General features: G+C 38.7%; 2 protein-coding genes across 8 annotated transcripts in view; one reads left to right on the top strand and one right to left on the bottom strand.

Moving 5' to 3' along the window:
• The first annotated feature begins 313 nt into the window (after positions 1-313).
• On the top strand, positions 314-11,083 carry LOC114357705 (uncharacterized). 7 transcript variants are annotated; one of them, XR_003656323.1, is made up of 4 exons: positions 314-1,762; positions 4,502-4,669; positions 6,193-6,341; positions 6,815-7,200. XR_003656323.1 is itself a non-coding variant. In XM_028311449.1 (4 exons), exons 1-3 carry the CDS (start codon positions 1,700-1,702, stop codon positions 7,651-7,653), a joined length of 2,742 nt encoding a protein of 913 aa, XP_028167250.1. In that variant the 5' UTR covers positions 314-1,699; the 3' UTR covers positions 7,654-7,655; positions 10,601-11,083. The 7 variants fall into 7 exon arrangements, 6 of the variants coding, with proteins under 6 accessions (XP_028167250.1, XP_028167253.1, XP_028167248.1 ...); XM_028311449.1 differs by adding an exon at positions 10,601-11,083 and having other exon boundaries at positions 4,502-6,341; positions 6,815-7,655; XM_028311447.1 differs by adding an exon at positions 10,601-11,083 and having other exon boundaries at positions 320-2,954; positions 4,186-6,341; positions 6,815-7,655.
• The window catches only part of LOC114357681 (ammonium transporter Rh type B-like), a 51,283-nt gene continuing 47,542 nt past the window's right edge, over positions 8,567-12,307 (bottom strand). The window contains exon 4 of the mRNA XM_028311417.1: positions 8,567-8,730. Within this exon, the coding sequence (XP_028167218.1) occupies positions 8,567-8,730 (164 nt within the window). The remainder of the gene's footprint in view (positions 8,731-12,307) is intronic.

Raw genomic sequence — 12,307 nt, 5'->3', positions numbered from 1 at the left:
ACAGTTTTGACAGTTTCAACTCCTTGCCAGACAGTTTTTTTAGGGTAGCTCCCAAAGCCACCATGACGCAAACTTCATAATTCACCAACATTATAATTATCATAAATAATATTGGGAGCATACGCTGACAAACTTTTTATAAAATGACGTAGGTCTGGCGTTCACTATCTCTTAGTCTACATCGGAACATCGACAGACACACGGAAAACCGGAAAATAACTATCGGGAAATTAAAGCCCAGTTTCCACCAAAGCGGAGAACATACAAGTTGTTCGACTATTCAGATTACCGAACAGAGCGGGGAGGTGGTATGTGTCCACATCCGTAGATGTAAACACGGCTTAATTTCATACTGAATGCGTCTAATGTGTCTATGCCTTATTTTTATGGTTAATGTTGGCAACACTAACAATTATATCTCTCTTCCTCATCACGCTCTCACCAACTCGTACTGGTTTTTGTAAATATTGTGTTTTTATAAATAAAAGTCAAGATTAAAGTACAAAATCTTGTTATTTGTATGTTCCACGAACATAAATGGTGCCGAAACTCTATAAACAAGCTTCGACAATAAACTTCGAGCAACGAAACCACACCTTCGCCGGCCGGCAAGAAAAGTAAGCTGATTTCACTGCATATTGCTGAACATACACTTGCACAAGAATAAATAAATCGAAGGCCAATCAATACACTATTGTGCCATATTGATTTGCAAGTCGCAGTAGCCAAAAGTGAACAATTTTATTCAACTTTGCAAGAAAATAACCGGCCGCCATTTTGGTTCCCTTTACTTTGCATCGAGAAAAATATCACCACGCCCTGCCATTTTTCGCCATGACCATGGATAGCGATTCGGCTGAAAAGGAAGTGGACAAGAACGCAAGGAAAGGTATCATAAGAAAAATCGCACAGTGTAAAGCGTCGTTGACAAAGGCAGAAAATTTTATCCGCACATTGGAATCGCCAATCAACAAGGACGTGGTATCTGCGCGGCTACAACAACTGCAGGAGGTGCTGCCAAGGCATGAGCAGCTACTGATCGAATTAAGTACTTTGGACGACACCCTTGATGAAGACTATTTCGGAAACGACGCGTTCGAGGACCGGTATTTGGCGATCGTGGCGAGCCTTCGAGGCCTACTGGCGCCGCAGCCGCCGTCGCCGGCTCCAGCATCGGGCGCGCAGCAGTCTACAGACGCGTGCGCTACCAGCGTGAGGCTGCCAGAAATAGACATTCCTGCGTTTGACGGCAAGGACTACACAAAATACCACTCGTTCATCGAACTCTTTAGTGCAGTGATAGATAATAATTCTAAATTAGCCGCAATTCAAAAGCTTTTCTATCTTAGAAAATACTTAAAAGGTGAGCCATTGTCATTAATCGAAGGATTACCCGTCACCGGGGACTCGTATGGAAAAGCTCTTGAATTGTTGAGAAATAGATATGACAATAAGTTTCTTATTATCACTAACCATGTACAAGAGCTGCTAGACTTCAATCCACTAGTAAAGGGAGCGGCTACCAATTTAAGAGAGTTAGTGTCACATGCTCGCCAGCACTTAGGTGCACTGAAAACATTAGGACAACCGACTGACAGCTGGGACATGATAGTTTTACCCATTTTGTTGCGAAAGGTCGACCAGTTTACTTGCAGAGCCTATCATTCGGAGCGTGACACCACAAAGCTGCCCCTACTGGATGACTTCTTCGCTTTTGTGGAGCGGAGAGCTAGCAGCTTCGAGGAGAGCCAAAGAAGTGAAGGTAAGAGCAACAATAATAATAACACTTACAAAACTAAAGTGTCAAACTATGCAAGCAAAACTGCCACAAAGTCGTGGTCTTGCAAATATTGTAGTGAGCAAACACATAGATTATTCAAATGTGACAAATTTCTAGCCATCTCACCAGAGGAAAGGCTCAATTTCATTTCACAAAATAATTTATGCAAAATATGTTTCAATTCTCACACAAATAAATGTAAATTTCACTTCAAATGTGAACAGTGCAAGGACAAATCGCATAATACTCTCTTGCACTGCAATGAAAAAGTATCAATGCACAGTAATTCTAATGTTAGCACAATATTGCTGCCCACCATCAAGGCCAAAGTACTCTGCCGGGATGGCAAATCACACAAAGTAGTCCGGGGACTAGTTGACAGTGGCAGCCAAGTGTCATTTATGACAGCTGACTTAGCAAAAGCATTGCAATTACCGCTAATTGATAGCAATTTAAATATCACAGCCTTGGGGAAACAAAACAAAACAACCTCAAAAGCTGTCAATGCTGAATTTGTGTCACTTCAAAATAATTATAAGTGCCAAGTTAATTGTTCCATAGTGGACCAAATTACAACCAAGCTGCCACAGCAACAAGTAAGCTGGCAAAATATACAGCTGCCAGACTCTGTGGTGCTTGCAGATAGTGACTTTGACACTCCGGGAGACATTTCATTTCTGCTGTCAGCGGACATATTCTTCCAAATATTGCTGCCTCGCAAAATCAAGCTGCAAAATAGTAATTTGTATCTTATTGATACCCAGTTTGGTTCAATATTGTCAGGTGAAGTAAACACTAGTGAGTTTTGTGCATCCAGTCACCATGTCACCTTGCATGCTATATGTGACAACAATGTAGATCACCTCCTACAAAAGTTTTGGGAGACTGAAATGGTCCCTGAAACGAAATTGGAGGTTACAGCAAAGCAGGATGCCTGCGAAGCCGAGTTTAAAAGCTCGGTACAGCTCACCAGCGAGTTTCAGGTGTCCCTCCCGCTCAAAGTCCCCGTAGATCAGCTAGACCTAGGAAATACATTTCCTATAGCATCAAAAACATTAAATGCCATCGAAAAAAGGTTAGCCAAAGATGATCAATTAAATAGAAATTATAATGACTTCATGAATCAATACATAGAAATGGGTCATGCAAAGGTCATCCCACTGTGCCAGTTAAAGGACAATGGGCAAAATGGTACCCGGCTCCAATAGATATGTGTCTAGTATCGTTTGAAAGGTCTTACCAAGATGAACAACTTTTACTATGACCACCAGCCTCAGATCTGGTTGTGTACGAAGATATACATACTTTTTTGCAGAATGGTACCCGGCTCCAATAGTTATGTTTGTAGTGTCATTTGAAAGGTCTTACCAAGACGAACAACATTTACTATGGCCACCAGCCTCAGATCTGGTTGCGTTCGAAGATAAAGATACTTTTTGTGTAACCTAAGTATCATACAGTATGAAGGGGGACGCGCTCGGGGCAGGGCACCGACGAGATGGTCGGACGCGGTGAGGAAGACGGTGGGCGGGAGTTTGCATCGTGCGGTCCACACAGCTTATGACCGCAGTCTGTGGAGGAACACTATCTGTGGTCGCGATCCTCATCAGTGAGGGACCGAGGAAGAAGAAGAAGAAGTATCATACGTGTCCATCGTATGGTACTTAGGTTATGCGAGGCAGGAAGGGTTTACTGCTCCAGCGCATCCTTCCTTAACTCTATAATTATTAATGGGGATAATTGTGAAATAAATATGTTTATTTAAAGAAGTTCTACCCCCTTATTAATAAAAAGTTACACCTAGGAAGAAACTTGAATTAAAATGACATTTCCATACCAAATGACAATTTAAGCCAGAGTTCAACTAGGGTGTAACTTTTATTAATAAAGGGGTTAAAGTTTTATTACTTCTTAAGGGTTTTATTATGGGTTGCTAAAGCGAACAAACCCACAAGACCCAATAAGTTCACCCACAAGATGGACCGACGACCTCATAAAGGTAGCGGGAAGGCGCTGGATGCAGGTCGCCACCAACCGGCCATTGTGGAAATCATTGGGGGAGGCCTATGTTCAACTGGACGTCCTATGGCTAAAATGATCATGATGATGATGATGAAAGCGAATAGAGGGCTAATAGCTTGGGTAGTTCATCGTAGGTATAATCCTTTCCTTTTCAATGCTTATTTTAGTTATATTAATAGATTGTAGTCATAATACATACACGTATACATGGATGATTGTGTTATACTTTCATTATAATACTTAGTTGAATTACTGCTTTCAAAACGTGAATTAGAACTGGCCCCATAGCAGACATTTTCCTACATCTAAAGGCCTTTTAAAATATATATTGGTTATGGCTATTGGAGCGGGTACCACTTTCCATACATTTGTGCCCATCATCCTTTAAAAAATGCATATTTCATGCAACACTTGCCAGTCATAAGGAACGATAAAAAGACCAATAAAGTAAGAGTTGTTTTTAATGGTAACACAAAAGCTAGTTCGCAGCATCAAAGTTTAAATGATGTTTTGCTAAATGGCCCTAAGGTTCAAAAAGATCTCTTTGACATTCTGATTTTATTCAGGTCATTCAAGTATGTAATGTTAACGGATATCAGGCATATGTACAGAGCTATAAAAATTGATCCATCATTTAGGCATCTACAAAATATATTATGGAAAGATGAAAATAATCAAAGAATTATTCTGCAATTACAGACAGTCACCTATGGACTCAAGAGCTCAAGCTACCTGGCCACCAGATGTCTCCAGGAGTTAGCAGACCGGTTTGGGAGCAATATGCCGCTGGCTGCTGAGGTCATCCGGACAGCCATGTACGTTGACGATGCTCTTTTTGGAGCACAGACCATCGATGAAGCTCTTGAGGTAAGAGATCAATTTATAGACCTGCTAGGACGTGCCAATCTGCAGCTGCATAAATGGGCTGCAAATGATGACCAATTACTGGCTGGCATACCAGCTGACAAGCAGCATTTCGAAGAGCATGAGCTCGGTAATGAGGACCTCTCAATGAAAGCTTTAGGGGTCTCATTCAATGTTAGAGATGATGTTTTTAAAGTGTCATGTCCTATAAAGCGGGTGCAGTCCTGGAATAAAAGGTCCATTTTGAGTGTCATAGGCTCTTTCTTTGACCCCTTAGGGCTCGCTGGGCCAATAATAGTTCGAGCAAAGGAATTTCTACAAAAAGTGTGGAAGGAGAATCTCGAGTGGGACTCGCCCATACCAATGTCATTGCTTAAGGCCTGGTTAACATTCTATGAACAGCTAGAACAAGTGCCTACAATTTCTGTACAAAGAAACATAAATATAAATAATGCGCAGGTAATACAATTGCTAGGATATTGTGACGCTTCTAGCGTCGCCTACGGCTGCTGCATATATATAAGGGTTATTCAAGGCAGCAAAGTAACCACAACACTTTTGTGTTCAAAGTCTAGAATTGCTCCAGTAAAAAACGCCTTGACTATACCTAAGCTAGAGTTAAATGGTGCAGTGTTGCTAGCCAAACTGTATTGCAAAGTCAAAGCAATCTATGCTAAAATTAACTTCAATGCTGTACATTTATTTTCTGACTCCCAAGTTGTTCTGTGTTGGTTGAAGTCTAGCAGAAATAATATACCGGCTTATGTCAAAAACAGAATAAATTTAATAAATTCAAGTACTACAGAATGTAAATGGTTTCACATAGATGGAGCTTCCAATCCAGCTGATTGCTTGTCTCGAGGCTGCAATCCCCAAGACCTGCCATCGAACACCTTATGGTGGCATGGGCCTCCTCAACTTGACTCACTGGAGTATGAGCCTTCACCATCATTGGCTTCATGCAACCACTTACTTTGCGAGAGGGGACCTGCCGAGAGCGAGCAAGCAGCTTGTTTGGTTGTGACACAAGAACCACAATTGTTTGAAAAATATTCTTCATGGTTCACTATGCAAAGAATTGTAGCTTGGATATTAAGGTTTAAATTCAATTGTTTAAATAAACATAATAAAATTAAAGGAAATTTGACTGTAAAAGAATTGTTAAATGCTCAATACAGAATAATTTCTATAACGCAAGGCTTGTATTTTCCTTCGGAAATATCAAAAATAAAAAATAATTTGCCAATAAAATCTAATTTAAAATCCTTGGCTCCATTCATAGATGGAAATGGCATAATGAGGGTTGGTGGCCGGTTGCAAAACGCCCCAGTGCCATACACGCAAAAGCATCCGATTATTTTGCCCAATAAGTGTCATGTCAAGAATTCAATTATTCGAAATGAACACTGTGTATTAATGCATGCTGGTATCACCCTCGTATTAAGTAGTCTGAAACTTAAGTATTGGATCATTAGCGCCGGTCGCGAAGTAAAGAAAATTATTAACAAGTGCTTAAAATGTTACAGGTTTAAGGCTCAAGTAGCCAGCCAGTTTATGGGATCCCTGCCCTCCGATCGCGTCACCGAGAGCCACCCGTTCGACAAGGTTGGAATCGACTTCTGTGGTCCGTTTCAAGTAAAACAATCGGGCATGCGGAGGGCCGTTGTCACCAAAGGCTACACACTAGGGTTTCTGCTCGAGCTTTCTCGAACTCGAGAAAACTCGAGAAATTTGGCTTCATTCGAGACGAGAAAAAAATTACCGGAGCTCGAGAATTCTCGAGTTTCGATTTTGAAGCTTTAATATTCTTGAAAGCCTATTTTCTTCAACAAAAGTAAGATTTTAATTATTTAATAGGTCAACGTTGCTTTTAGACTGGCCTAGTCTTTCCTTTTTTAACTGATTTGATGTAAGAAGAAGTAATGATCTCAATCGAAACTAAGTAAAAATGTTCACCAACGAGTACCTATGCTATATTTATTATGTATGTTTAATCTGACTGATTTAAAGACTGAAAAATATGTTAACTAGACAGTCACCTTACCTAACAGACGTTAGGTTAGGTACTCGTGCCTCCTCGTAAAGTTTATTCAAGTCGTTATCTGTAAAAAATTTAAAAATTTATTAAAAAGTTTTTTTTNACCAAAGGCTACACACTGGTAATTGTTTGCTTCGCCACTAAGGCTGTCCACCTTGAGCTAGTTTCAGACATGACAACTCAAACATTCTTAGCAGCCTTAAAAAGATTCATTGGCAGACGCGGTATTCCCGCCATTATTAATTGCGATAATGCACAAACGTTTAAAGGAGCCGACAACGTGCTCCACGACTTGTATAAATTAGTCAATTCCAAAAAGCATCAATCTCAAGTGAGTGTGGCTGCTGTAGAGAAAGGAATAACCTTTCGCTACATCCCCTCCTACTCCCCCAACCACGGAGGCCTCTGGGAGGCCGCCGTTAAGAGTTTTAAGTTCCATTTCAAAAGAGTGGTGGGGGAGAATAAATTCACGTACGAAGAATTGACCACTATTTTATCCGAAATAGAGGGTATCCTGAATTCCAGGCCCCTCACGCCGCTTTCAAGCGACCCTGCAGACCTAACAGCCCTAACCCCAGGACACTTCCTGACTGGTCGTCCACTCATATGTATCCCTGAGCCGGATCTAACCGATATCCCTCTAAATAGACTAAGATTCTGGAGGCGCTGTACTCAGGTCAAGCAACATTTTTGGAAAGCCTGGTACAGCCAATATTTATCGCAGCTAAATGTTAGAAACAAGTGGAGCAAACAGTTACCAGATGTGGAAGAAGGCAGTTTAGTTTTACTAAAAGGAGACAACGTTCCCCCGCTGCAGTGGCCCATGGCGCGGGTGACGCGGGTGTTTCGGGGAAGCGATGGGAGGGTAAGGGTCGCGGAGCTCAAAACCGCTACTGGTCTAACCCGTAGGTCTATTAATAAAATGTGTATACTTCCCATAGATTATTAAGTAACAAGCTATTTTAAAACTGTTAAATAATTTTTAACCATAGGTTTTAAGCAAATGTTAACTTGTAGTTATGACATGCGAATTTTATTAAATATTTATGGCAATTTTGAGTCTGTAAACTGTGATAACTAAGTAGTAATATGTATAGGGTGTTACTTAAACTTAAGAATAAAGATTTAATTAAGATATAACTTCAATTGTATCATGCAAGTCATTACTAATGTAACTTCATGACTATTACTGTAACTGCATAACTATTAACGTAACTGCATAACTATTAATGTAACTGCATAGCTATTTTTGTAACCTTTTGCCCGGGAGAATGTCCACATCCGTAGATGTAAACACGGCTTAATTTCATACTGAATGTGTCTAATGTGTCTATGCCTTATTTTTATGATTAATGTTGGCAACACTGCTGGTTATAGCTCTCTTCCTCATCACACTCTCACCAACTCGTACTGGTTTTTGTAATTATTGTGTTTTTATAAATAAAAGTCAAGATTAAAGTACAAAATCTTGTTATTTGTATGTTCCACGAACAATATTCGTACCTATAAAAACGGATATCAGAAAAAGTTTAACTTCTTATTTCAACCCTTCAAGAAGATTTTTCAATCAACTAACTAATAACTTTGTCTAAAACATTTTTCAAAATCTATCAAAGTGCCAAACTTATTCTACGAGTATACTCAAAAGTTTACAAAATCCCAACTAAAACTGATATTAAACCTAGGCGCAGACCACCGATTTTTCGTCGGCTGATAGTTTAGTCGGGCAGTTAATCAGTATGGGCATGTATGGCAGTGCGCACATTACGCTGATTTGATGCCGATTATTCATACAAATTAAAATCGGGCCCAACTATCGGCCAACTAAAATTCGGTGGTCTGCGCCTAGGCTAAAAGTGATATTAAAAAGAAAGATAATAAACCTTAAAGACATCTGCCACGAGCCACAGGTTCAGGCAAGCGACTGCGGTCTCCACGATGGCGATGAAAAGCAGCTGGACTCCGCTGGCCACCCCGAGGAGCGCTCCGAAGGTGATCAGCACTGTCGCCGACATGATGTCCGCCTCTGTAGGAAGTTCAAGATATACTCGTGATTTACATTCAATTTCTTCGCTCATCATTATCATCAATTCCCTTCCCTTTTCACCTATTCTAAATTGGCCTCAAAGAATGAAAGTAGATATTGTATCTACTACTAAATGAAAATTCTTAAATTATTTACTATCATTTTAATACATCTACACCAAAATAATATGAAAATTCTTAAATTATTTTTTACGTTCATTTTAAAAATCAGTTCATTCAGTCCTGACATCTCAAATCATTCCACAACATTGATTTCCAGCTAACGCCCCGGGCACAGAAATAAATTAAAAAGTAAATAAATCAACGCACATAATTAACAATTTCGTAGTAGTAAGAGTTCGAATATTTTTTTGTTTATTTACTTACCGCAGTGATTACATTAATGATACCTAAGTACAATTGCGTCAAATGAAACAAACGCGTTCTAAGCACACATTCATAATACCTACATACAAAATATTACCCATTATTATACTTTGGTACTACAGAACTGGGGCACTATGGTTCTGGAGCGGAGGCCGCATACCGGAAAACGCAGCGTGGACATCCCACGCTGCATTTTCCGGTACGCGGTACCACCCACAAGGTGGACCGACGACATCAAAAAGGTAGCCAGAAGTCGCTGGTCGCAGGCCGCTACCAACCGGTCAACATGAAAATCATTGGGGGAGGCCTATGTTCAGCAGTGAACGTCCAATGGCTGAAGATGATGACTGACAACTACAGGCATAGCGTGTAACTGAGTAGATATCATTGGTTCCCGCTAAAAACCAGCTTCTCGACATGACGTTTGTGTCATGTCGCGATTTTTGCTGAGCGGGCGCTTGTTCAGCATATTTTTATTTTAAGCTAACCATGCTTACTCTAGCTTGTCAACCGTATTGTACTGAATAAAGACTTTCTTATTCTGATGTTTATTATATCTACGGTTAGTACGGCAGTAGGGCTTAGCTTGGAACTCAAGTCACAGTGGTCTTGAGTTATGTTCTCCGAAGTATAATACGAGTATGTTACATAACGCGGTAAATAACACACTGTAACAACACTATAATGTGTCACAGAAACTAAGCTTTGTTTGAAATGGATTACACAACATTGTTTAATCATTCTGATTCTACATCAATATCAATTTAGCGTCAACATATCCGATATTGGATATTTTTGTTTACATAAACTAAATAGAATTGTAAATGCTTTTGGAACGAGATGCTACTGTAATATTTGCACGGAAAAATAAGTAGTACTTCATTATTCGTTTCATTTTTTAAAAGTGAGTAAGTTTTTTGAGTGTGGAGATGAATATCCAAAACTTTAACCAACTGAAACATCAAAGGGAAAATACAGATATTATTTTACTAACGAAAAATTTATCCTTAATAATAAAGATCAATCCCATCATAAACAATACTTGTCAAAAAAACCAAGTCTCGCAACTCAGTTGTTCTACGGTAAAAAGTTGTGAGATCCATGTAATACCAAGTCCAGGCCAGGAAATCTTTAACGTTTTACATAAATTATTGACTTGGCCATCGCACTAAATAATTTAATTTACACGTGTTTTCATGCGATGGCCAAGTCAATATATTTATGTAAAACGTTAAAGATTTCCTGGCCTGGACTTGGTATTACATGGATCTCACAACTTTTTACCGTAGAACAACTGAGTTGTGAGACTTGGTTTTTTTGACAAGTATTGTTTTTGATGGGATCTCATTTATTTTTGTATTTTGTAGACAGCAGTTATGTATCTAGAAAACTGGACCGAAATTGAAAAATTTTACTCAACTTGGCGGTTGCACTACCGTGCCCCCAAATATTTTAGTTTTTCCTTGATTCATACACCAAACACNAACAAGCCATTTTAAAACTGTTAAATAATTTTTAACCATAGGTTTTTAAGCAAATGTTAACTTGTAGTTATGACATGCGAATTTTATTAAATATTTATGGCAATTTTGAGTCTGTAAACTGTGATAACTAAGTAGTAATATGTATAGGGTGTTACTTAAACTTAAGAATAAAGATTTAATTAAGATATAACTTCAATTGTATCATGCAAGTCATTACTAATGTAACTTCATGACTATTATTGTAACTGCCTAACTATTAACGTAACTGCATAACTATTAATGTAACTGCATAGCTATTTTTGTAACCTTTTGCCCGGGAGAATGTCCACATCCGTAGATGTAAACACGGCTTAATTTCATACTGAATGCGTCTAATGTGTCTATGCCTTATTTTTATGGTTAATGTTGGCAACACTAACAATTATATCTCTCTTCCTCATCACGCTCTCACCAACTCGTACTGGTTTTTGTAAATATTGTGTTTTTATAAATAAAAGTCAAGATTAAAGTACAAAATCTTGTTATTTGTATGTTCCACGAACAGTATGGAAATAACAAAACTGATTGGTTATTCTAACACGTCATCTCTTTTCAACTAAAATGGGGTATAAATAAAAAGACACTGGTCTTAACGCGACGTTTATTAATGAGTTACGAGTACATTATGTACTCAACCGCCAGTCTGCTTGTGACCACGGCTGCAGCATCGCAGCCGAAACGTCAAGCCGTGAGTACATAATGTAACTCATTAATAAACGTCGCGTTAAGATCTGTGTCTTACTATTTTAGTTGAAATGGAACGCCAAAGTTTAAAATCGTACATCTCTTTTCTATGCTTTGGTGGAAACCGGGCTTAGGTAGCCTTCCAATCAAGGAAAAATTCCGTGGTACACTTGGAAAAGCGTGTGGTTTCAGGTTTAAATACTCTGGACTTCCTAATCCGACCTAGTTTGTATCAACAAACTTTCAGATTAGGAAGTTTATTTTTCCAAGCTACTATTTTTTTAACAGATAAGGATGTGAATTTTGTGGCCACAGGGGGAAGTAAGTGAACATCTAGATTCTAGAGCTTAGACTATCACATTTCTAAATAATACAATATTCATTTTCTTGTAGTTGAAACCTAGCACTAGAGTGCTCGCGCCCCTAAATACTCCTAGAGTGCTCGCGCGGGTCACATATGTCACCCATTATATGATATGGGTTTATTTTTTCTAATCTTAATTAATACAAGTAAAACAATTTATAATATTAAACATAAACAATATTTCTTACTAAATAATTTAAAAAAAGTGAGTAATTCTTTCATGAACTCATATTATACACCAAAATAAATACTTCAATATTTTCCAAATATTTTAGAGTCGACGAGATCAAAGTCGTTTAAATAGTCCTTGGACCCATTATTTTGGCAAAAATATCACCTAATTAGAAAGTTAATCAATAGATTGATCTTATTCTGTGATATTTTGATCACAACTCGGGCACGATTTGATTTGATGATCTGGACAAAAACGCCTATTCCACTTGTTACATTTGCTTACGAGTGCTTCGATTTCTTGCTCTTGTGCAATAAACACATCGTCCTTTGCCACAGTACTGGCAAGTTTTGTGCTAGTTAGTGTTCTCGCAACCCCAGAAGAATCCTGGTTTTTAATTTTATAGACCTAGGTGTATTATTACTACATTACTTACAATCTAAAACAA

The sequence above is a fragment of the Ostrinia furnacalis genome, unplaced genomic scaffold, assembly GCF_004193835.3.
Source record: "Ostrinia furnacalis isolate ACB-3 unplaced genomic scaffold, ASM419383v2 OfSCF3323, whole genome shotgun sequence".
Classification (NCBI taxonomy): Eukaryota; Metazoa; Arthropoda; class Insecta; order Lepidoptera; family Crambidae; genus Ostrinia; species Ostrinia furnacalis.
This window is presented reverse-complemented; position numbering and strand designations above follow the sequence as displayed.

What these genes read in the sequence shown, in the direction of transcription:
- LOC114357705 (XM_028311447.1), top strand. Translation starts at nt 835, where the DNA reads ATGACCATGGATAGCGATTCGGCTGAAAAGGAAGTGGACAAGAACGCA. An exon ending in ATCCCACTGTGCCAGTTAAA is followed by an intron (nt 2,955 to 4,185) that starts GGACAATGGGCA and finishes TGCCCATCATCC; the next exon opens with TTTAAAAAATGCATATTTCA.